Source organism: Phalacrocorax aristotelis, chromosome 2 (genome assembly GCF_949628215.1).
Source record: "Phalacrocorax aristotelis chromosome 2, bGulAri2.1, whole genome shotgun sequence".
Taxonomy (NCBI): Eukaryota; Metazoa; Chordata; class Aves; order Suliformes; family Phalacrocoracidae; genus Phalacrocorax; species Phalacrocorax aristotelis.
Window position 1 is genome coordinate 58328722 of NC_134277.1, and position 25410 is coordinate 58354131.

The window sequence follows — 25410 nt, forward strand, 5'->3', positions numbered from 1 at the left end:
CTTCAGTGCCAATACTGAGAGAGAAACTAGTCTAGCATAATTTCTAAAATGCAGTGCTGAGAGGCTTGTTTGAGTGTGCCTGTAGGAAGAGATGGACAGATTTTAGCCTGAAGGACTGTGGATAAGCGCAGCTGTCAGAAGACGGTTGGAATACATGTACTGCTTCTGCAGCAAATGCTCAGCTCCCTTCGGTGGCATGAGCATCAGAAGGAAGGCTGTTTATCATTACAACTGACTCATAAGAGCTGTACTGCATAAATTGAATTTCTGTTGCATGATTTCTAGCTCACACTATTGTTTAGGAGTAAGTTTTATTTCATGACTTTATTTTTTTTTTTTAGAAAAAAACTTTGCTTTAAAAGTAATTTTTGTTTTATATAGCTGTGCCACATTTACGGCTGTGTTGTCCCAGTGTCTTCTGAGCAACATGGCTAGCACCTGTCCTATGGTGTTTGTGCACCTCGAGAGAAGGCTATGTGGTGGAGCTCTTGGTTTGATTGTGTGTTGGTTTTTAATGTACATATCGTTGTGCATTTCTATTAGAAAAGGCAAAGAGATGCATTGTGCATTTGGAAGGAGAAACAGTGGTGTTTTTCACCAAGAAAAGACAAGAAATCAAGACAGGACTGTGTTCTTTCAGTAAGACTTGAGATATCATAGAGTTTAGACTTGGGTTGCTCTCAGAGAGGAAGCTTGTCTCCCCCTACTTTTTCAAAGATGAGCTACGATGATCTGCTAAAGCACCTTATGCTGAGTGGGTGAAGATACTGACCCAGCGTCAGCTGGGAGAAGATCACCCAGCTGGGCAATCTTCCACATCAGAGGCACAAACCATGGAAAGTTTCTTGAGCTCAGTTTTGTATTGTATGAAACTATGTTGTAGAGAGTGGTGAGAAAGTGTGGGGTTTTTTTCTTTGGTTTGTGGCTTGTGGGTTTGGTTGTTGTGGTTTTTTTTAGCTTGTGTTGTTGAGGGAATGCACTCTGATAGTCGGTTCCTGTTGGATATTCCGAGGCACTGATGCCTTTATGGTATGTCACATACATCTCTGTTTAGCGCTGTAGTTGAACTGAGAGATGGCAAAGGCACCCATGCCAAAACAGTCTGCAGGATGAAGTGGAACCTCCAAGCTGTTGGAGTCTCTCTCTTAACTGCAGGCAAACAACCACTTGTGGATGTGCATGGTGAGTCAGAGATAATTGGAATGCATTCTGCTGCCCATTTTATCTTCCTTATCAAACCCTGTCACCACAGTGGTACTGCTGTGGTTATAGTGGTGAGATACAGGTGGAACTGAAAATCACCAGCATGTTGTTAGCATTCGCATCCATGTCACTTTTACCCATTTCAGTATTGCTATAAATAAAGAAGATTGATCCTTTTGAGCCTTAATATGGTTATCTACACACAAGGTGCTGGAGAAAGAACTGGATTATATGCTTTGATCTGTGTTGTATCAAGCAGTCAGATTACATAGTTGGGCTGTTCTTAACGACTAATGCTTCTGCGAGTGTATTTAATATAAAATATTGTAAATCAAAGTTCAAATGGTAGGGATCTTCCATGGCAGTTTGTTTGGCTGGGTTTTTTTTAGAAGAGTTCCAGGTGTGGGCCTCTAGTAACTGTAATTTTGTTCATCAATATAGAGGTTGTCATAAATCATATGCCCATGATTTTAATGTTCCGTATGGAAAAACACAAGAAGTTGGGTGCCACTTGCTCAGAGACATGCTGCTTCTTCTGTTTCCCCATTCTTTTAAATTCAGATACGTGCAGTCTAGTTTTACTGCAGACCTTTGTAGTCTTTGGTTTACCTATATTTTGATGATGCATGGCTAGTAATGTTTTTTTTGAGAAGGGCTGTTTTATGCACATCTGATACTTAAAGCCAGGGACCTATGGTTTCTGCATCACGTAAATGAAAACCAGTTTATTACCATGCTTTAGACCTGACCTAGTTGAATGAATGACATGTGAAATTCAGTCATAGAAATCTTGGTTTGATCCCAGTTCTAAATTCTTCTGAGTCTTTGGACCATGGATTCACTTACTCTTTTTCTTTGTGATGAATTGGGAATAGTACCAATTGTCTACTTAATTCCAATTGTCTACTTAGTTCTTTTCAAAATTGTTCTACAAATTCAAGAATGTCACTTGATAGGCCCTTTAATAAAAAAAAGGGCCAGAGAATGATTGACAGCCTAATGCCAAAATTAAGTCTTGTCTGTTTACATGGGGCCAGAAAATCAGGTAGAAAGCTTGTCAGTGCAGACTGGATTGGGGGGGGGGGGGAAATCACTCTTTCTGTAAGAACGCTGATAGTGGTGACATGTTGAGAACTAGATCCCTAACAAAAATATTTGTAGGCTCGCAAGGCTAATGCACTCACTGAGGGTACTTGGTATTTGTTGACGCTACACTCCAAGGAAGACTTGCAGAAACACAGGGACATGAACAGTAGTGTTTGGATGTAGTATCAGAAAAGAAACTGGTGTGAGATTCCTTGATGTTCCTGATGTTCTCTTAATCTTCTTGATGCTGCAGGATGTTCTTGCTTTGCTGCTGCTTGGATGAAAATGTAAACAGGGTAGTCAGAATAACTTTTTGCATCCCTGTCCTATTGTCCTGGTCCTAGTTCTTTCTTCCTAAAGCCACCCTAATCTTCAAATATATCTATGAAGTCCTCAGTAAGCCTTTTCCTCTAACCATTGATAAAAGCTTTCAGTAAACACCTGCAATTTTCTCCCTTGCTTTTCTGCAGGTCCTACCATGGACTCTATGCCATGAATGAAAAATGTGACAGCAGTTGAGCGGCTGTATCAAGACCATTTGCTGTCATGGCAAGGAATATTGCTTCACTGTTTGCTTTAACCTCTGTTCGCATCTTGCTTTCTCTTGCTTCTTTTGTTTTGTATTTGGATAGCTCCTGCTCCTTTTCTGTGTAGTGATTGTGCAGCAATGTCCTGGTTCCTGATTAGGGCTTCTAGGTGCAACAAGTGATAAATATGAAATAATAGTCACCCTGACATACTTTCTATCAAACTCTACTTCTGGTGAATTTATTTCCCCTTTATTTCTTTCTGTGGTGCTAAGAATAGCAAACAGCTTCTCCTACCAGCAGAAATTCAGGAAGACTGACTTTCCCACTGTTCATTTTCCCTTCAGTCCATATGGATTTCTCCTTAGACTAGGGGCAGATGTACTATGCCTGCACAGTTGTATAACATGCTTTTGCTTGCTTTTCTGCCCTGAACTCATAATGAAATATCCTAAATGATTATAAAAGCTTTAGCACCAGCTTCATTTCATTTTAATAGACCAATAAAAGCAACCCGTGTGCAGGCTGCTGGCTCCAGTACTCCTGCATAAGCCATTAGCAAAACAACATTACTGGCTCTTGACAAAGGAAAACAGCAGTGACAAAACCAAGAATTGGCTCCAAAAAGAAGTCAACCAAGTGGTGGTGAATCCAGAGACCTGCTCTTATGCATGCTGGCTGCCATGAGCTCTTTGTTTGAGGTTGAGAAGTCGGCACTTTCTCATAATTTGTTTTACATTCTGGCTTTTTCTTTGTCTTCTGTAAATATCCTTTGCAGTGTTTCCAGCAATGCTGGCAAATGCCCAAGCACCCAAGGAGCTTTTCCAGTTAGCTTGCGTGCAGGGAGACCTGACAGGTTTTGCATTTTGTGCATGAGACTGGCTCATCTGGCCTCTTCTTATGCTCTTCCCCTGCTATTGTATTGCAGCTATTGTATTTGCAACATTATACCCACATGCCAGGTATGGTGTGTTGGCTTTGAAGAGCAGGAGTCTCCCAGTAAGGCCCAAATGAGCCCCAAGATGCTTCTGGTACAAGGCCCCTGGATACCTCGCTGGTTGTGGGGACATGGGAGAGGAAGTGTGCCCATCTCATGGGAGCTTTCTGTACTGGGCAACAACCGAAAAATCCTGGGAGCCCTCTATTTACCTAGGGCTCATTAAGTGTGCCTATACAATCGGTATACTGCGTATTTCAAACTACACAGAAACTGTAAAACTACCTACTAGCCCACATCAAATATAAACTAATACCATCTGCTTATATATTATCCTCTAGTGTTTTGCTGTGTTTAAGAAACAAAAGCAGTGCTCAGGTTTTGGTACCTGCATGGACAGCCAGTGGTCTGATTTCAGACATGGCTACCTCTCAGGATGGTTGCACCCTGGTACTTTCTCACAGCTGGGCAGGTCAGAAGACCTCAGCTCTGCTGACACCCTTTTTTTGGATAGTTTGTGGTTAGGCTTTGCCTAAGCTTTCTGCAAAGGCAATACATGGTTCTGAGAGATTTGGTCCCCTCTTCATTGTTTCTTTATTTGTTTTCCTTCTTTCAAACTGAAAAAAAACCCCACCACCTTTTTAATATGAGTTGCTGAATTTACAGACATCATAATCACTCTTTTCCAGGAAGAGCTTTCAGCATTTCAAACTGTCCTAAGACATTTATTGAGTATGGGTGTTCCTAAAAATGGCTGGTCAGCTGGAGCAATTTAAAAATGCAGTACCAGCTAGAACAAGACAGACGCTGGAAGAGAGGTGTAGATGACCTCAGGGAGACTGAGAGGATAGGAGAGAGGATGAAATTATCCCAAAACAGAGCTTGGGAAAAGGATTAATTTGACTCTATTGGGTAGTATGTTCTATCTAATTAGTTGTGCAGTAGGTACAAATAAGGGAACTGAGACTTCTTCGTGTCCCTATCATGAGGAAGAGGATTTAGTAAGTTTGTATGGACTCTTCCCTTACATCTCTCTGCTTTTGCAGAACTGGGTGAACAGCATTGTCAACTTTCCCTCTTGTCCAGGTTTTGTTTCTCTGTTCACAGATGTGTTTCACTGTCCTTACAGAATATCTGCCAGTCTAGGTGGATGTGGTTGCACATGTACATTTTCTTAATTTATATTATTCTGTGATTCATTTGGGTTCAGTAGTGTCGTTCACAACAATCCAAGAATTCATGATCTGGTGTCCTGCTCCCAAGTGCTTATCTCCTTGCTTCTCTTGAGTGACCTTTCTAGTTGCAAACTTTGAGGAAAGCTCATCCTGTCGTTCCTGGTCTTCTGATGTCATTTCTGGTTTCAAGGAGATGTTTTTAACCTACCAAGAATGCCATTACTATGGTAGCTAGACTTTTAAAGCTGCAGGGTTTTTTTTTTTGTAGAACTCTTCTGAAATGGACAAGAATTTCCAAATTATCATCCTTAGACTCTCAGTGCGTTGTGGAGTTATTTTTAGTAATCTTTGCCATTTAGTTGCCAGCCTCACATTGGTGATCTCCCTGCCCTGCCAAGATCAGCAGCTAGAGTCAAGGGGTTATGATTACTTCAATGCATGAACAGGGATCTTTGCAACCATCAGGCTACAGACAAAAAGTTTGACATTTCATTCTCTGAACAGAGTTATAAAAGGTGAACACAGAAACATACCATGTAAAGAATTCCAACAGTGTTCTGCTGCAAAACCCTACTAATTTCAGTTTCAAAGTGAAGAGTTTCTCCTGATGATGTTTCTTTTTATTTAAATGAACATTGTACTGTTCCAAGAGCAGTCCATGTGAATGTGCCTGGAAGAAGTCACCGAGTCATCTCACAGATACAGTCATTCTGGATGTACGGTTTTGGTTTGTTTTTTTCCCTGCAAAATACTTCATGAACATAGGGCCATGGTAAAACAGTTTTGTGGTGTGGTGGTGTTTTCTTTTCTTCCCCCACCCCCTAGTGAAAGGAAAATATAGTTAGCCCTTCAGTTGCATTACCTGGTAGTATAGTTGCAAGCCCTGAAGTCTCACTGAAAGCTTCTAGCTGGACTGGGCTGTAAGTTTGAAGAATATCCTCTAGTGTAAATGTTTCCAAACTGTCATACTTGTACCACTGATGGCACACAAGCTAGTCCACATGAGCTAGACAGATGCAGATACTGCCTGCTTTTGCACATGTAGGGTCTGTTCATATTGGTGTAATACTAGCTAAGTTCTCCCTCCGAAAGCTTTGTATTAAGTGAGTTGTTGGAGCTCAGTGATGACCAGGACCTTGTTTCACCCCTTCCACACATCACCCTCAAGTTGCAATGTGTGCGGGAGCATTGCTGCGATGCCAATTGTGTGATTCTCTGTTTGTGGAGATGTTTCCTCTGTTTTTCTTGGTTGTTTTTTTTTTTTTTTTTCATTTTACCTAGTTCTGCAATTGCTCTTGTGGCACAGGTGAGTGCTTACATTATTGGTAACTCTAATATTAAATATAAAAGCTGAATAAAATCACCTCTATGGTTGAGTTTCTTTCTTTGAAAAGAAAATGAAATATTTCAACTACCTGGTATCTTCTCAGAGAAATATGCACCGAATGGATCCTGCCTGAGAGTGTGGAGTAGCAGCCATGTGTGCTTCAAATCATGAAGGCCTAGTCTTTTAGCACTGGACACTATAGCCTATATATCTTTTTGTGGCTGGATAGGTGTCTGTGTGCCTTGATACATGTATTGTCCCATGATGTGACCTCATATGCACAAGCATTTTCTGTCATGGGATCAGATGTGCATGCAGGGAGCAATCTGTGGATAGCCAGAGCAATTAGTTTGACATGGATAATGAGTTCAGCTGTATTACTGCTGTCTCTGTAGACATCAGAGGAATATGGCTTTGCTCTGTTAAACAGCAGGAGCAAAGGAGCAGGAAGGACCCAAAACACACTCTACAAGCAGGATGAGGTCAGGGAGAGCACAAAAGCCTGAGGAACAGCTGGAGTCTGAACTGTTTCCAGTAGGCTCTCCACAGCTCTCACCATTGCTTTATCCCTTTGCAGAAGATTCCCCTAGATTCACCTGGCTGCTCTTCTCCACCCCGGGGCTGAGGGCAGGAGCACCGTGCAGTTCCTGTTAGCGCTGCCTGCCCACTGTGCTCGCCCTTAGGCGCTCAGGAGTGGCGTGCTTTGCCACATCTGTGCTGTTGGTCGCCTTTGATTTAAACTCATCCTGTCCTTTACCTGCAGGAGGGTAAACCACTACCGTGTGTGAAACTACTCTTTATGTCTGGCTTTCAACCCAACCAATCCACCTTCTTTCCCACCTCAATCATGTTCGCCAGGCAGTTTATTTGATGTTATAAAGAGATCTGAACCAGAGCCTCTGGTCTGTTGAGTGTTGGATTGAACCTTTGCTTTCACAAGGAGGGATGGTGGTGCTTGCCTCAGCCAGTGGTGGGGAAGTCTTGCCAAAAGCTGGGTTGTTTGGGCCTTTTTTTTTTCCCTCCCTGGAGTAGATTAAAACCATATCTGAGCATAATAGAGGGGCTTTGGCAACATTGCAAGCTTTGACTTTTTAAAGTTTCTTTTTTCCCCCTCTTTAAACTTGTTACTTCTCACGTTTTAAATTTTGCTCTGCCAGTGGGCCCTTAACAAGAGCAGAACAGAATTTTTTTTCACTAAGTATTACCTGCGGAATGCTCTGGCTTTATGACCTCTAACTGTGCCTTTATGCCTGTGAATGAGGCAAATGAAGCCCAACACATATAGGTCTTGTTTTTCCAATTATAATCAACAGTTTCCCAACTTCCTTGTCACTTCTGAGCCTTTGAATTTTACTTCTGTGCCTAAGTGTTAGTTTTTTCTTTTGTACTTCATTGCTACTCATGAATGTTGTGTGTGAATTTATCAGCATTGTCTCTTTACTAACTCTGCTCAGTCTAAGCAGGTAAGCATGAGAAGATACTTGGCAACTGCAGACAGAGCTGCAAAAGATGTAACTAAACAAGCATTTCTGCTGCATCTGACTTCAGTGCTTCAAAAGTGGTTTTAGTATTTTGATGTGGTTTTAGTTTTTAGATTCTCCTTGCCAAGCTCAAGACACATGTTTTGTTCCCTACAAATACCAAGTACTTCATTACTTTATTCTGTACTAAACTAGGGAAATCTACTCATCTAGACTATAGAGAAGTTGGTTAAAGACTTTTCTTCAGGGATATAGAGCAAGCGAAACCTCCCTATGTAATGCATTTCACACCAGAAACACTCAGTACTTAAAATTGAAAGAAAAACCAGCTCTTCAGCTGTAAAAATGTTTTCCACTACATGAATTTTTATTAAGCACATTTTTTTTTTTCTGCTATACATGTTAGTAAGTCTGTGAGCCTGATCTAGACAGCTGGTGAGTCCACTAATAATTTTAAATGAGAAAGAAAGAGCAGGAGAAAATGTTTGGTGTGGACATCCAGCAGACTACATCATGTTGTCCTCCTGCCCTTTCTCAGCTTGCTATAGTCGTTGACTTGCCTTTGGCATTCACATGAGCTAAAATATCTGCCTCCTGCTCAGATAGCCTTGTGCCAGGACTGGAGCATATTGTTCCATCATTAAATGGGCAACATTGAATACTTTGGAAATTAACAACAGCTGCAAGTTCTTCAGCTATTTTTATTTGTACCGTGGCTGTAATTTTTCTAGTGTGTTTGTGCTGAAGTCAGAAGAGGAAAGGAAAAGAGATCCCCCAAGAGGCTGACTTTTTGTTTTTAATTAAAAAAAGGCCCTGCCAAACAAAAGCATTCATAAAACAAATAGTACCGAGGGCAGACTAGCAGTTTATTCAGTGTTACGTGGGCCCCTTAGTCTGGTTGCTGGTATGACTTTCTGGGGGGTTTAGTGGCACTTTGGCACGTAGTGAGTTAACTGGCACCTTCCATGGTCAGCCCTCTCCTTTAAAAGTCCTACTGCTAGTAGCATCTGTCTTAGCCTTTTGTCAAGGTTGGTAGCAGCAAAGCAGTTTTCTGTTTTATTTATGTTTTACATTCCTACCCAGAGACATAAGTCAAAATCCAAGGCAGCCACTCCATTCAGTGGTCTTTGGATGAGGCCCTAAAATCAAGCTAAGAGACTGATTGTAAAACACGATTTCTTAAGTATCCTCAAGTATCCAGTGACTCGGATTTCTTCCCAGAAGTCGCCTGATAATGCATCAGGGATGACAAGGCAGAGCCCATGCTTTAAAACAAAACGTCAGTGTGGATTAATGAATTAGCATCTTGCCCTGGTACCAAAGGGGTTCAGGCTCCTGTTCTGCTCCTTCCCTTGCAGCACCAGGTGGCTCCTTGGGTGCAGAGGGGAGATGGGGAGATGATGTTGGGGGACAGTGGATATCACAGTGTTAGTTGCTAGTGCTTTTTGGAACACCTAGAATAAATATCCCTCACAAGGAGTTAGGATATTGTCTTGAACTTTGGAATGTAATGAGAACCAAACAGTAGCTGGAAGGGTCACTGAGGGGGGGGAAAAAAAGAGGTTTTTGCATAATCTGTGGCCTTTTTAATATTCTGACTAAACACCTGATGAATGCAGGAGTGAACGAGAGGAAGCCCATCCTAAAGCATTACCCTTTCTGAAATACAAGATGCTCCTTAGAAGCCTTGTCGTTGAGCAGCTGTAGGAACCAGACATAAATGTATTGTTTGTTTATTTGGAAAGCAATTTGGCAAGAAACTTAGCAAGAAGGTTTTTTTCCTTTAACTGAGAGAGGTGGTCCAATTCTTTTGTCTTGTTACGTGATCCAACTCATGGCAAGACATCCACTCTTTAGGCTGGACATAATTTTAGAAAAATGCATACCACTGTGAGAATTAATAGCCATTCCTTTAAAAATGTTGAAAATGCATTGGTATATTTCTGGATTTGAGTGGAAACGAATAACAGAGGTGGGTTTGTGGTCTTACTCAGTAACATAAAGCTTTAAGGGCAAAGCCAAACCTGTTCCCCCTAACCCTTGTGCACGTGCTTAACTTCACTACTGTGAATAGTAGTAACACAGGGTCCTCCTTGTATGTGGAGTCCTATTTGCATCCTTGAAGGCCTGAGGCTTTATTTGGTGTTTTATGTCTGATCTGGGAGTTTGTTAACTGGGGTAAGGATTTCTGCTGCTGTAGAGAAGCATAGCTTTATTGACATGAGTTGGCACCACTGCATTTAAACTATTAGAAGATTTCATCTTTTCATTGAAAAAGAACAAGCATGGCAAGTGTGAGCCAAGAACAAGCAGCCTCTCAATGGTGAGGTGCCAGGCTCTTTCTTTCCCAAATTAGATGCTAAGCACACTATGAAACAAAGGGGGTTTTCTTTGCCTTGCATTGTGGGAAGATGATGATAAGATTTCCGCCCTGGTCTGGTGTGAGGAGCTGTAGGTAATTCATGGTGTCATGCTTCATTTTCAGAAAGGGCTTCTGGTCTGAAATTAAGTTGTAGGTGAAAAATGGGAGCTGCTGCCTTGCATGGAGGAGAGGTGTGCCAGCCATCTGTCTGTAGTATAAACATGACAAAGCCAGTGGAGTGGTCCCCTCACCAATACCCTTTGCAAGATGCTATCATTCCTCTATGGTGGCCTGTCATTTAGAGTCTGCCATCCTGTTGGTTTCTAACCTCGGAAACATGTTTGGAAAAGTGTTGGGAAGAAGCCTTGACCATGGCTCAGAGTTGGTGCTGTTTTTTCCAGTTAGCCTCTTCTGTCAGTTGGTTTTGTTTCTGAGGAGCAGAAGGGAGGAGGGGAGGTGCCCTGACTGAGGTCATTCTGGATAATCCACATCCTGAAAACTAGACCTGTGGGGTTACAGGAGATGGCTCAGCACGATTCTGGTTTGGTTCTTCACTTCTTACCTGTTAACCCCAGTTGGTGTGACCCTGGTGAAAAAAGAATTAGCCCCAGATTTTACTCCACTTCTCATCTTGCCAGTTTTCTTGGACATGTCATTCTCTTCCTTGCTTCTCTGCCCTGATGGTCCTATTCTATTTCTTTCTCCCATCTGTGAGTTTGTTTGTGGTTACAGCCTAAAGGGTCCTTTGCCTGCACAGAACTGCCCCAGAAAAATGTAGGAACTGTGATGCTGCTTTAGTGCCTTCGCTCTGTGGTGGTATTTCTACTCTGGGATGAACCCTGTAGCACTTGGAAGAGCAGCTGGCAGGCCTGTGAGGAGAGGGGCAGCAAGCCAAGCCACATCCTGTGGAAGCAGGAGCAATGCCCTTGATACCTCTGGAGTTGCCCACTGCTTGCACAGATATTGAGTTTTCTCTGAAAGTTCGATTTATGCAATGTTGTCAACGCTGACCAAATATGTGAGCGCATCTGTGCTCGTGTCTGAACTGTTGGTGCTATTTCCATCTGTTAATGTGGGCAGGCACTATTAAAATCCTCAGTACTTCCATTCTAGTTGAATAATTTTCTAGCTGCTAGGTTGATAAATTAAGCATTGATGGCCATATCTCATGCTATTATCCATCCATAGCAATACCTGCAGGCAGAAATCTTGAGCTTTTTTGGATTGTAGACCACATGTTAATGGAGAGCGAATGTTTCATTTATACCTCATCTTGCTCTTGCAGTTCTCAGTTGCAGAACATCCCTAAGGTAACCTCAGATATTCTTTGTGAGGAAATAACCTTAATAAAGAGGTGATTTTTTTTTATGTCTATGTAGTCTGTGTCAAAGGGAAGAGCAGAGTTCTTTGCAGCATGCCAACTTTTTTTTTGTGTCTTGTCAAGTACATGCTTGACTTATGAATGTGACCTATCATCTGCAAGCAGAAATAAAGAACGTAACATCAGATGAACCACAGACCACAGGACTGGTAACTAGAGCTCCAGCAGTGATAACTAGGAGACTTGCATTGCAACTTTTATTGGAGGAAGCTGAAAGCTTGCTGGGGTCCCAAGAAAATCCATGTGTATGGACAGATATTTGAGCAAAGAGCATGCCCTGATTGAACAAGAGAGGAGGCATGCAAAGATATAATCTAATATGTCCTTCATCAAGTTGTGAAATTGGTGGTTTGAGGGGTGCAAAGCAGTATAAGCCAAGACATATCTCCTATACCAAGAGATTATTGGAATTTGTCCGTTTATACGTACCCAGTATTTCTGTCTAGACAGTCATCTTTTGAACCTGCATTAGATCCCTTTTTCTCCCCCCTGCCTCACTCCTTCCAAAAAGCTATTTTAATTGTGGAAAGACTCAGGTGATCACTCAAACCAAGGAAATGATCCTTTTAGAAAAATGCCAAATGCTGGTATACTTTTGATTTAAATGAAGATATTTGTCAACAGTCTTAGAGGATTGTGTTTGAACTTGACAAACTGGGACATTGGAGATGATTGTTTGGGTACATTCAGGCTCCTAATAGAAGGAAAGCAAATGTTATGGTCTTATGTAGGTGTAGGGGAATAGACAGGGATCGGCGACCGGAAGATCACGGGATGTGACGGAAAGAGACTCCTCCCCATAAGAGTGGCAGGAACAGGAAGCGCAAGAGCTATATAAGCGTGTGACGCAGCTAAATAAACGGACATTTTGTATCCATCATATTGATGTCTGTGCATCACTGTCCCCAGGGTGGGTAGAGCCCTGTGTCCCGGAGATATGCGGCCCAAGATAAGTTCTCCCGTAGAAGCGTACAGCTACATGTAGGAAGTTACTTCATTTGGAAAAATGCTTCACCGTTAGTAGGAGTTGCTTGACAGAAGGGGTTGACTATTTATTTGCTATTCTGGCCCTTTCATGGGAAATACTCCAAGGACAAATGCTTAGTATTTCTTCCTGCTCCAATAAGTAGCTGTGAGGTACAGCTGTTGGATTTGTTTCACTGGAATTCAATAATCATATGCTATCACTATGGCAGGGTATTGGACTGAGTAGAAGTCAGTTTAGGTTCTTAGTTTAATTGAAAAGGCATTGACGTTTCAGTCTACTTGGTGAGTGCCTGTCTAAAACCCACAATAGAGTATCTCCTTGAAAGTTGGAATTGACTTCTTAAACAAATACAAATTACACTTGGTCAAACTATTCTGCTGTTTCTTTGTTTGAGGAGAGTTTTGGCCTGAGAAAGATGTGTTTACTGCCAATCGTTAGGAACTTTAATAGACCATGTGCAAGAATAGAAAACCTGATTATTAGCCTGGATGAACCCAAACCTGTAAACTCATGCCAGTGTTCCAGGAACTGAGTCCCAGAGCAAACTGCTTTCTGGACTTGCAACATGGACATGATCGTATTTCAGCATTCTAATATTCACACTAACGCAGCCTTGTTCAATGAACTAGCCTTGCAGACCAGACCATGGTCACCTTCACTGTGTTACTATGTGAGTTCCAGTGTTTACTTCAAGGTAGTTAGTCTAATGTAGCTGGACTAAATGAACTGACGTTTCCTTTAGAACTGTTTCTCCAGTCACAGTTTGGTCATTAAACCAGATTGGACCTGCACCATAGATTATACATCTGTGCTTTTCCCTTGAGAGATTGAGATGTCTTGCAAGGATGTGAACAGCGCAGTCATGATGACTGTTAATGGAAGTATGTCTAGGTAAGCATCTGACAGCAGAGTTTACAATTCTCTGTTAAGCAGCTGGGAGTTGACCAAGAACAAAGCTTCTCCCAGCAGTGTTGACGCAAATACTTCCCAAAGAAATATCTGGATTCTGAATTGCTAGGTTTTTTTGGAAACTGGTTTTCAAATATCAGAATGTTTCCAAGGTAACCTCTTTAATCTCCATTGTATTCAGATGCTCGCTTGTTTAATACACACATGAAGTGTGTCATCTGATTTAAAATGGACAGATGCTCCTAACAACAATCTAACATTAACAATGACGGGTTTCTAGAATAAGCTCTACAAGGTGAGAACTTGCCTTGGCCTTGTGTACCTTAGAGGGGACCAGCACTTAAATGATATTTCATGATTATTGATTTCTTTTGTTCCTGCACTGGGTGTGTGATTGGTCATGGACTCTGCATTTTGAGACTGAGGAGTCGCTGCCTTCAATGTTACAGATATTTTCAGGATTTCAAAACACAAAGGATTTTGATCCAGTATTTGCAGCTTTGGAATAAAAATCTCAGAAAACTGAAAAGTCAGTTGAATAAACAAATTTTGTTTTCCAATGACTCCTCCTAAGAAGAACCTGAGGAAGGTGTACATCACTGGATTAAATGTCAAGAATGAAAAATAAGAGCAGTAGAGAGGGGAGCAAGAGTTGCTGTGATTATGCAGCTGTGCTCTGTCCTGGCAGCTCTCTCACTTGCTCACTGTGGAACAAATGAGCGCATGGGGGATGCATAACATCAACAGAACAAAGCCTGGGAATTCCCAAAGCAACTGCCCTGAGTCCCGGCGACCATCAAAGAAATCTATCCTCCTGCAGCCTTTGATGGGCTGTCATAGTTTAACTAACCAGCATCTATAGCACAATGCTGTTACTGCTTCAATCTTGTCTGCACTGCAAATGACTGAGAAAATTGAGTTCCGAATCCATCTTCCTTTGCTCAGTCTTTCTTTGCTTTGGTTTTATCATTATGGGGGATGAAAGACGGCCCCTGAGGATTTAGGTACTAGGTAATTTAAAGGCTGTTTTCATTCTTGGGGTGGTAAAGTGGAAGAATGAAACATACATGGGAAACAGGCAAATTTGCCACTTCAGCATGAGCTAAGGGAATGAATGTTGGCGTGGCTTTAGATAAAAATAGGGGAAACCCAAATCTAGACTTTGCTCTTAATAGTACTTTAGGTAGCATCAGTTCCCATGAGGAGTAAGTGCTTACATGGGGTTAGGGCTGGAGATGAACCAAGCTTCCAGTTTTTAGTCAAAGGAAAACAAGTTTGATATCTGTCTTGATGGTGACACTGAAAGCTTTAGCTGTGTTCGTTAGAGGCTTAAAAGTGAAATTGTAGAATCACAAAATCCTTTTATTTGTAAAAACTAGTATTTGTTTTGTTTTTAAAAAGACTGAAGGTGGAAGTGGTGAATATCCTCACTTGTGGCATGGTCTTTCTTTCACTTCCTGATAAATGATCCCTTCTCCCCACACTCCCTAATTTAAACGTTGTTTTATAAGGTGACTTATGACTTATTCTGTAGTTAAAGAATGCAAATAATAACACTGCTTTTATTTCTCATGCACATATAAAAGGAAACAGAATAATTGCAGAAGCTAAATTCAATTTTGAAGCCGTGGAACCTGCCCAGTACCGTTTGGAATAGATCAACTGCTTCTGGCTGAGTTGGGAAAATGTTACATCTGTTTCCTTCCAGTCAGAACAAAACAAGTTACCGCTACCCCCTTGAAGCTGCAGAGACCCTGGTGGAATGTGGAATCTTTTTTGCTTTTCTTGGGTGAAAATGCTTTCAATATGTGGCATGCCTCGTGCTTTCTTGCAGATCTGCCATTAGAACTTTCAGTATAAGGTCAATTCCACCAGGAAGGTTTAACGTTTGTACAAATGTTGCTGAATTCATGGGTGTAGAAACAAGAATGTAAAACAAGTTCTAAGCTTCTCTGGTGTTGAGGATCTTTTGGCAGTTTTATTATCATCTGGCTTGACATTCTGCCATAGAGCCAAGCTGGATATTTCACATAAAAACAATAACTATCATAACTATGGTTTCCCAAACATTTTGAAGGTTGAATACGGTTGTTCCTTCTAAGGCAGTCCGATGTTGTCGTTCATGTCTCATATTAGCATTCACAGATGCCACAAGCTCTTTCACAGGTGCGACCGCTGCACATGTGAGAACTGGCTGAGGTGATGTATGTGGGTGAGGTTTTATACTGGCAGTTTTTGCCCCCCAGACCGCTTTCCAAGGCGGGGCGCATGGGGAAGGCGAGGGGCTCTGCGGGGGGCGGTGGGGCGCTGTCCGCGGTGCTGAGGGCGCCCCGGGGCGGTAACCCTGCATCCTGCTTGCTCTGGGCTCTGCAAAACGGGGGTCTCTTTCTTGCCCTTCCCCCCACCCCGAGACTGATGAAAGTTATTTTCAATTGAAATTGTATCATTTTAGGGCTGAAGTGCATTTTCAATTTGCTGGACAATGGTGGGTGTGGGGGGTGGGTGTGGGTGAGGAAGTCAGGCTCCTGAGATGAAACTGCATGGAAGGGTTATCTGTATTTGTTTTGTGGGAAAGGTTAATCGATCTAAATGTAGAGTAATGCTTTGTGATGGGAGGCTACCTAACGCTAAACCCACATTAATTCTAAATAAAAATATGATGATTAATGCATGTGCTCAAAGCACCAAAAGAACTAATAAGAATTAGCTGCTTGTGCTGAAATTTTTTACTGTTGCAAAACACAGACTGATTAATTCAAGGGGGAAAAGTTGCTTCTTTTAATAATCCTATATGGGAAATATTCCCTCTTTCTTAGAGAACAGCTGGAAAGACTGGCCAGAAACAAATCCTTCTGAAATATATGAAAATCATTCTTTATGCTATGAGTTATATGACATTGTAATCTTGGTCTCGATGAAACAACTGTATATCTGGAATGGTATTTGTTCTGTTTACTTTTACATGGGAGGGAAAGCTTGGTAAAGGATTGGCATCCTATTATACAAGAATTTCCTGCTGTTTCCTCATTACCTCAGTAAAAAGAAAAAAACCTTAATGTAATCCTGGGTTTTAGTAAGAGTTGCTTCTGTGTTTTGTGACAAGAGTGTATGTTGAAACCACTGGTAACGTGGCTTGTGAGCACAGTTTCTTAGAGTAGTTGGGCTACTTCTACCCTCAGCTGTTAGCCATCACCATTTTGATGGATTCGGGCAAGGCTAAAGCAAAATGTATTTTCTGTAGTAAATCGTTTTCACCCTTAGACTGCACTTTTCAGTTTCAGTATATGTTGTCTTTTAACTCTAATGGATGATGTTTTGCCCTTTTCTTGGCTATGGAAGAACACTGCTCATATTCTTGATTCTGCAAATCCAATCTTTCAGACTTGCAGCATGCAGAAGTCCTTCTGATTCCAGCGCACCACATCTAATGAGCAGCTTGTATCTCATCATGCTTTCAGCTCTTGTCTAGTCACTGAAATGGATAGTGTTCTGAAAACTGATACAATTTTAAAGGTCAGATCCTATAAAATATTGTGATTCCTAGACAATAATGTGCCTTCTGGAACTGATTATTTAGTCAGGAGTTGCACTGTAGACTGTCCCATCTTTTTGTCTGGACTGCATCGAGTACTTGCCAGGTGCAATGACCAATAAAACTAGGAAAAATCTGTGTGGGTGAGTTTTGCAAGAAGCCTTCTGTAACAGAGGCAGCAGGCATAGCCAGTTGTCTCAGGTGCTGTGGAGCCTTATGGTCAGAAAGGTGGTGTCCTTCCTGTTTCCCCAGTTACTAGTTTGATCTAGCTGTGTGGAAGTGTGTTCTGGGTGTATGTTGGACTAGGATTGTGTGATGCTCAGGAACGATGAGGCCTTGTTCCATGTCTTAGACACTTTTAAATCTTTTTTTCCTGTTCATCTATGAATTAATCCTAGCAGAGCCTCAGAGATAGTAGCCACAAGAATGATGTTTGGATCAACTTGCACCCTGCTAACATATAGTACGTACCCAGCTGAATGGAAGGTAGCAGCCACTAATCGGGTCATCCCAGAATACTAGGAGCCATTTCTGTCATATCAGTTATGGCAGGTCACTCAGTTAAATTCCTGCTTTTTTTCCTTCTGGATCTACCTCTTTGGATCCTTATAGCTGTAATACATAATGGAAATTTTGTGTAGCATCTAGCTTTTTGTCATGTTAAAAAGGAAGAGCCACACCCTCAGTTGCTGATAACTGATAGGGTTTCATTGACTTTGTGATCGATAGCAGACCTGTGCCTCCTACAGAATCTGGCTTTGAGCAGATGTCACAAACTCACTCTGAATGTCCCTTCAGCATACAGATAGCAATCGCCCTCCACCTGCCCTCCACAAACACATCCGTCTGCAGCAGGCTCCTTTTTTCATTGGTACCAGTAATAAAAATGGACTGTACTCACATGGGAAAGTATTCAATATCTTCAAGTGGTGCTGTTGTTGTTTATCCTTTTTTATTATAATTTTTCAAACCTCCAATAAAAGCACTGGGTGTGAATCCACTGCTCCCTTGACTGCAAAGAGTAATTAATTGATCAAATCTGCTTTCTTTTTACTGTCCTGTGGACTGAAAGATAACGATGTGCAATGTGGAGGATATTCCTGCTAGAGATAGTATTTCTGCAAATCCTGCAAAGCATAACTAATGATCTGTAGAGTACCATCTGACATTCAGTGAGCAGGCTGCCTGCTCAGTCTTCCCCCACACCACGTGCATACATATGTACTCGCGTTCTGTATTTTATGGTGTGATCAAAACCAGTCTTTGGTTAACGTTTTAGTAACTTCTTTCTCATTGTTCTTACTAGCAGCTGTAATATTTGCAATTTCAATCTCTGGCAGGAAGCACATTTCCTTTCTTAAAGGAAAGCTGAACGAATTTAGAGGCCACAAAAAAGGACGGCTTGCGGTTCACGTTGCTGCATGCTGTCAAAGAAAACAGGCTACAAGACAGATGCTGATTTACTTAAAAACAAACAAACAAAACCAACACTTGTGTTTTTTCTCTTTCCAAATATGCAATCTTAAGGAATGTATTCAAGCATCTGGCTAATGCACATACCATAAATTCTCTAAAGATTACATATGCACACCCAATTAGACCTGCATAATTTATTTTAAAAATGAACGTACACTTGTATTTCTATTTTATAGCTGTGTCGAATTGTTAAAGGACATAGAAGGAGGAATTTTATAAGCAAAATGTGCAGAGTCCTTCTCCTAGAAGGTCAAAAGCATCAGTAAGGTCATACCTAAGGCTTGTTTAAAAACCATAAACACACAGTTTTTGCTATTAATGAATGGGTAAGTGGCTTTTTAAAGACATGAACAAGCACTTGTTAGAAACTCTGAGATACAGCCTGTCTTCGTACAGGAGCTAGCAGAGCAGGCACCAATCCTGACGTCTGAGGTCCTTTTGTATTGCAGTAATATCAGTAATCTTCCCTTTGTGCTCTTTTCCAGACTGCAGAGAGTTGCTGCCAGCTGCAGTTTCTTGAGGGTTTAATAGTCTCAAAAAACTAGAAGGACATCATCCTCCAAAGGCTCTGTGAGGATGAGAGCCTGATGCTGATGGTGTACATCCCCTCTTATGCTTGTATGGCTCTCCACCAGCTTAACTGAGAGGCCAGTACCACTCAAGAATAATTTGGATCTTGGCAAGAGACAGACGATCATAGCCTGCTTCAGAGGATGTGTGTGGGATGGGAAAAACTAATCTGTGCTCAGACTACCCTGTTCATCTCTCTGGTACCTGAGTGCTAAAAAGGCTCAAATCCTTAGAGGCAATTACATTCTTGTCTTATTTTCAGCAGTCAATTCCTGTGAGGTCTGCTAACCAGCAGCAGAGACGGTGGTTAGTAGCTGCTTTCTTTATGTCGGGCTTTACTGGCATAAAGTTGCCATGGAGATTGGTCGGAGTTTTAACTGAGCAGGGATGGCAGCGGTTTGCCCCGTGTGTGTAAATCTGTTTCACATGTCATTTGTATCGTATTCGGCTGTGCTGCTCACATTTGGGGTCCACTTGCTTGTTTGCCTGATTCCCATGTAGGAGAGCTGAACTGCCATGCAGTATTCATAGCACTGTGATATTAAAAAGCAGATTTGGAAGTGGTATCTGCTGTTCCAGGGCCCATAAAAAGGCAAAGTCTGGGCACCAAAGGATTTTTAGTGCAAATACCAAAGTCCTCCAAGCTAGAAGGAACTGTTACTTGCAAAACTTTGCCATGCTGGAGCCTTTCTTGTGACAGCAGTAAGCATATTGGCTGTCTGAAACAGAGAATTGTTAACAGGCAGAAACAGAAATCTTACAACTTGGGAGGTGTGGGAAGGAGGAATCTTCTCCACTTGTTTTAGAACTTGTAAAGTGGATTAAAATACGGGGAGGAGGGTGGGCAGAATGAGTGCTGAATATAAATGTCCCCTTTACACTTATAAAGGGTACACATGCTCCACGTGCTCAAAACATTGCTGGGAAAACATAATTTAAAATGCTTGATGCTGACGAAGGCTCTGAGGTAAATGGTGACTCATATTGGTTGAGAAGCAGGAAGGAAAAATATTTAATGGCTTACACCCCAAGCTGGACTCTGAAATGAGGCTTCCCAAGTGGTTGACCTGCAGACACTGGGATTTTAGCCAGGGTCAGCTGATCTGCAGCCTTCAAAGGTGAAGAGCCAAAGTATTTTTCACTGACTTGGCAGCAGACCTGCTGGGTTTACAACACATATATGCTTGCAGGGTGTTATGGAGATAAAATTGGTATATTTCTAATTTTAGGATAAGAGGGAACAGCCAGCTGATGAAAATATTTGGAAGGAAGGGTTAAGAAGTTGGAAGCTTTGAAGGACGGGGGAAAAAAGGAGATTAGTGCAAATGTGGAGAAGGATCTCTGAATGCCACTTGCTCCAGCAGCAGCTATGGAGCCCTCCTGCATATAGTGCCTGGACTGTGGCATTGATTTGAGAGGGGAACGAGGCTTTTGCTGTTTATCCTGAGGAAAAAGCTCCAGTCCTTTCAGCAGAAGCTAAAGCTTGTGCATCTTGAAGACTGGTATGAGCGTGTTCTATTAGTGGAAGGGCCTGACTGCACACATCAAAAGTGTCATCTTCTCCTCCTCCTCCCCTATCTCCTGTACTGCTCTTAACAATTTAATCCATAGCGGTTTGTCTTCATGGGCTGTAATTGATCTGTCTGTGATTTAGCACATCAGATGCTCATTAAAGAGCTTGCAGCCTTTCTTATTCATGAGGAGTGAGAGTCAGGGATCTAAAAACACTTTGTCTTTGTCTTAACTGGGTTCATTTAATATTCTAGGATTTGGGGAGGCTAATAAACTTATACAAGCTGTTATTTAAAGGTGAGCTGCCGAGTGGACATGAAGGATGATCCAAGCACTGCTGGTGTGCTGAGCACTCTACGACATCGGGTGCCAGGTGTGAGCAGCAGAGGGAATTGTTGCTAAAATACCAGCAAGATATTCCTTGCTGCTCTATGGAGGATGTCCCATAATGCCCTGGCTGTGTGATCGGGTAATGCAGCTTGTGGTGGAGCTCCTGGAGCGACATCTGCATTGAAGACGGCATTTTATGCTAGCGCTGTCAGCGGGATACGCAGAAATATTTTGTGCATTGTATATAGAGTTTGGGCTTGACATCTGGTTTTCTTTTTTTAAGCGCCGCTATTGTTCTGAGCTGCCGTCTGTATTGTGGCAGTGCCCGTAACAATGTGCGCTTCCCACGTTGCCTGCGCACACACGCTGAGAAAAATGCCTGTCGCCATCCTTTAACAAGGATACACTGGCAATCTGCAGAAGAGAACAATACCCCTGGGCTGCAGAAAACAGTTTCCTTTCCCTGGGACTTTAATGAACACTTGAGATATTTCCAAGCTGTAGGAAGAGGAGATGGGATGGATGGGTTCTCTGCTCTGCTCCTTTCTGAGCCTGGCTCCACACACCAGAGACTTCCAGAAAGATGAATAATTCCCTTTAATTATTGAATTTACTGTGTAGTCACATGCATAGTGTCATCAAACTGGTTATGCCTTGGAGGTGTCTTAAGAGACTTATAGCCACGAATGGGCTCTTAAGTTCTCTGTGGCCTTTTAAGACAGCAGTTCTGCCAGGAAGCATGTGCAGCTGGATCCTGTGCCTGCACTGAATGTACTGACTTTGTTCGTGAATGGTGGGAAGCTACGGGGCCCCACAGAAAGCCTTGATTGAGGGGTCCAAACCCTGGCAGGGCATGCTGCCATTCACAAGAACTGACTTCCCAGTTGCTGTGTGTGTCAGGATTGGGAGATCTTTGGCAATATAAACCTTTCCTAATCGCTCAAAGTCACGGTATTTACTCTGCGCTTGTGTTTATAATTGTACATTGTCCTATGTAAATATTAATACCATATTTTTCTTTCTTTGTAGTGTACGGAGGCCAAAAAGCATTGCTGGTACTTTGAAGGATTATATCCTACATATTATATGTAAGTAGTCAACACTTTCCTTCCTTTTTGCATTTTCTAGTGCTTGAGAGAATTAGATTCTGTAGGCTCTTAGAGTGTTGTTCTTTCACTAATTATACTTTTTCCGTAACTTCTCTGAGACTTTTTCTAACTTGAAAATGAAGATGCAATAAACTTTCCTTTTCCTCCTTCCCCATGTCCCATCTCTTTACCTTTCTTCTTGTTAAAAAAAGGTGTACAGACTGGTTTTGCCACACAATCCAGCCAACCTTTCCAACTGAAAACAAAATGCAAGACCTTAAACAGTGCTTATTTCAGAATGCTGAAAGGAAACATAAGTAGAACCGTGTGAGGACAGTTTTCCTGTAGTTTTGAACAAGGGCAGGTAATCAGGCAGATGATCAAGAATGCTTTGAAAGTAAGTTTGTCCCTGTGCTAATACTGTTTAATTTAGGGAGTTGGGATGACTTGTTATCTGTGGCATAACTGTCCTTTTGATGAGTAGCGTCTACATTCACATCAGGCTTGGGTGTGAACCAAATGTCAGTGACCTGTAGGTGCATGATTGAGGATCTCTGAATTGCAGTTTTCTAAGTTGCCCACAGCAACAACAAAAAGGCAGAGGAAATGTGTGGGTAGGAGGTATCTCCCCTGTGGATTTGGGAGCAGAAAGGAGATAAATGTGCTGAACTCTGTCTCTGGGTTGTATAACCTTTTTTGGTTTGTTTGTTTTAATTTATATTTACAGGTGTCTGCAACTGTAAAGTGGGGTGGAGGATTAGGTAGCAGCAGGTCATCTGTTCCCTGAGCAAGCTCTTCCTTGCTGAAGGGTTGGAAATTACTGTAATCCTTATGCCACCCAAGAGCTTTCCTCCCTTTTCTTCACCACCTCCACTTCATCTGCCAGGAACAGGAGAGAAATGCTAGAGACAAAAAGCAACCAGGAAGCCAGGCAAGAAACAAACCTCAATGAAAGAATGAAACACTATATGGTTTAATCATCTACGATTGTGAATATTAACTGCTTAGGAAGTGTTTGTGCCTAGAACTTGCTGTCTTTTCTTCATGTGACTGAAATGTTGAGGATTACTCATAAATGGTTAGCCAGAACAGATGGCTGAATTTAAGTAAGTTCACTTTCTTCGCATGCTAATAACAGGAATTTGGCTCCACCTACATTTTATTTTATTTCACTGCATTGTGGGAAAGAAGCTGTGATGTTATGAAATTATGAAAATCCCACTGTACCTTGATATTCAGGAGTGCATTATTCAGCATCGCCTCGGTGTTCAGCTTACGTCTCCGCCCATGTCCTTTTGCAGCCAATGATTGTTTCCCTCGGTAATAAAAAGGGGTGGCTACTTGTATATTGGGTGTTAGCTCAGACTCCTTGTGCCTCAGGTAAATGTATACCAAGTCCTGCAAAAGCAAGGGGTACAAAGGGGAGACTTACAATCTGCAATAGATCTGATGCATGCAAGGTTGCTTTCTAATTGGTTTCCTTTTGGTAACTAGTTTAATGTTTTCTTTGTGTGCTGAAATAGAGTATCTTGTGGAAAAGCAGTGTGTTTACTTTACAGTCCATCAAAGAGATTAATTGGAATTGTACACAGCTTTGAACTTTGGAAGGATGAAGGTTGTGAGAGGGTCTATGGTGTTGGTGGGTTGTTGGTTGGTTTGGGAGATCTTTTAATGTGGAGGGATGACTGTATATTGGCTACATCAGGTCAATCAGAAGACTGTTACTTGTAGTTGTGTGTGTTTGTGGTAGTTACTGCAGCACTCTGTTATCTGAGTCATTGCATAAACATGTTGCGATTGCCAGCCTCCTGGATAGTGTAAGTAAATGGAAAAAGGAAGGGGAAAGGGGTGGGATGTGTGTGCTCAGTGATTGTTGCAGTGGTGATGTGTCATGTTAATGCTATTGTTACTGTGATTATGAGTTTAAGTGGGGAAGAAGAAACACTAAGGAAAGACAATAAGGATTTGGGAATAGAAAATCCCAGAGGGTAGATAACGTGTGACAAGTGAAGGAACATGGAAGGGAAGGGAGAGAGGGTATTTGAGTGCATAGGAGCCCGTAAGTTAAAAGGGGGCAGGCATCCAAACGATAGGAAGGTCATTGATGTCTGTGGTGCCTGGGGTTTCCTATTTTGTTACTTCTGCAATTTCATCTTCTGTTGTCTAGAATCCCCAGCTGCTTCCTACTTTTGCTGTCTTTACACACCTGTATGGTGGAGGAGGGGCACAACACCAATCTCAATATCTTAGGGTAAAATCCCATTGCTCTGGCACTTGTTTGACCCTTCACTGTGTTAATTCAGTTTACTAATCCCACAGAAAGTTGTTCATTTTAGCACATTTGAGTCAGTGTTGAATCAGCTTGGTACAGTTTTTGGCGAACACTGGTGAAATGGGAGGAAAGGAAAGGAGTATTCTGCATATTGTGGGGGAGGAGGCATGAATAGGATCTTCTCCACTAGCATACGGTTAGATGTTGAATTCTCTAAAGGCATAATATATAACTTCATCTTGAGAGTGTCTTCTCTGTCAACTCTAGATCTTGAATGTCCTGTAGTGAAATGGGTTTTATTTTATCTTACAATTTCTGGAGCAACAGTCCATAAGAAGCAGATATATTTAATCAAATGAGTTTGCAATAGCTTCCATTCCTTTCTGTCACTGGTTTTCTGACAGAAGTTTTTTCTACCCAGTTAACATATGTAGTCTGTCCTTTGGTCTTGAGACTATCTTCGGAGACTTATGAAACCTAGCAATGCAATCCTTTTTAATGATTTCCCTGTGATTTCAGACCTATCCTGACAGTATGTCACATCTCTCTTGGAGCCACTTTGTGTTATAATGAAAAGTTTGGCTTGTGAGATCAGAAATACCAAGTCCTGTGTCTATTCACAGATCTAGAATGTCATGCTTGGACCATGGCATCCCTGGACTGGCATGTCCATGTGCTTTATCTCTTCTAGGTAGGCACGTCCTCCTCAAAGGTGCCTGCGTCTCTTTCAGTTGTCTAGAGTAACAGAAGTCCAAGGTGGACTGTCACATAAAATGGTTGTTTGCTTTTATCAGCAATTTAAAGGCAAAATAGCTGAGTTAATCTTTCCTGTAAAGGCTCTACTTCAGCCATCCAAAGACAGAGATAAGACTTTGTCTGCTAAGCAAGAGGAACGCTGAGTAAGAAATCAGTGTGCCAAAATAAATGTACTGTAAATTCAGCTGTATAAATTCAAACTGGATATTTAGATTGGGGGGTAAAACTTGCAGTGATATGACTGTTCTTCTTTTGGAGCTTAAGGTTTTTTTTAGTTTTTTGATTCAATCTGTTGTCCAGTGTAATTATTTAAAAAAGAAAAAGCTGATAGAGATGTTGCTCAAAGCTTTCTTAAAACTTGTTGGTTATGCTTTCTGTATTAACAGCTAGGGCAAAGGTTGGAGTGCTCTGCTACAGAACTAATGATACATCTCTCTGTCCAAGTATTAGTATATTTTTTCGATTATTTTTCCAGTGGACATAATTGTTCTAGCCTTC

The 25410-nt window shown here is 41.7% G+C and overlaps 1 protein-coding gene across 1 annotated transcript in view; it reads left to right on the forward strand.

Annotated features, from left to right (window-relative positions):
- The window catches only part of VOPP1 (VOPP1 WW domain binding protein), a 66013-nt gene that overhangs the window by 20363 nt on the left and 20240 nt on the right, over positions 1–25410 (forward strand). Inside the window, exon 2 of the mRNA XM_075083741.1 lies at positions 21826–21884. Coding sequence (XP_074939842.1) covers positions 21826–21884 — 59 coding nt within the window. The remainder of the gene's footprint in view (positions 1–21825; positions 21885–25410) is intronic.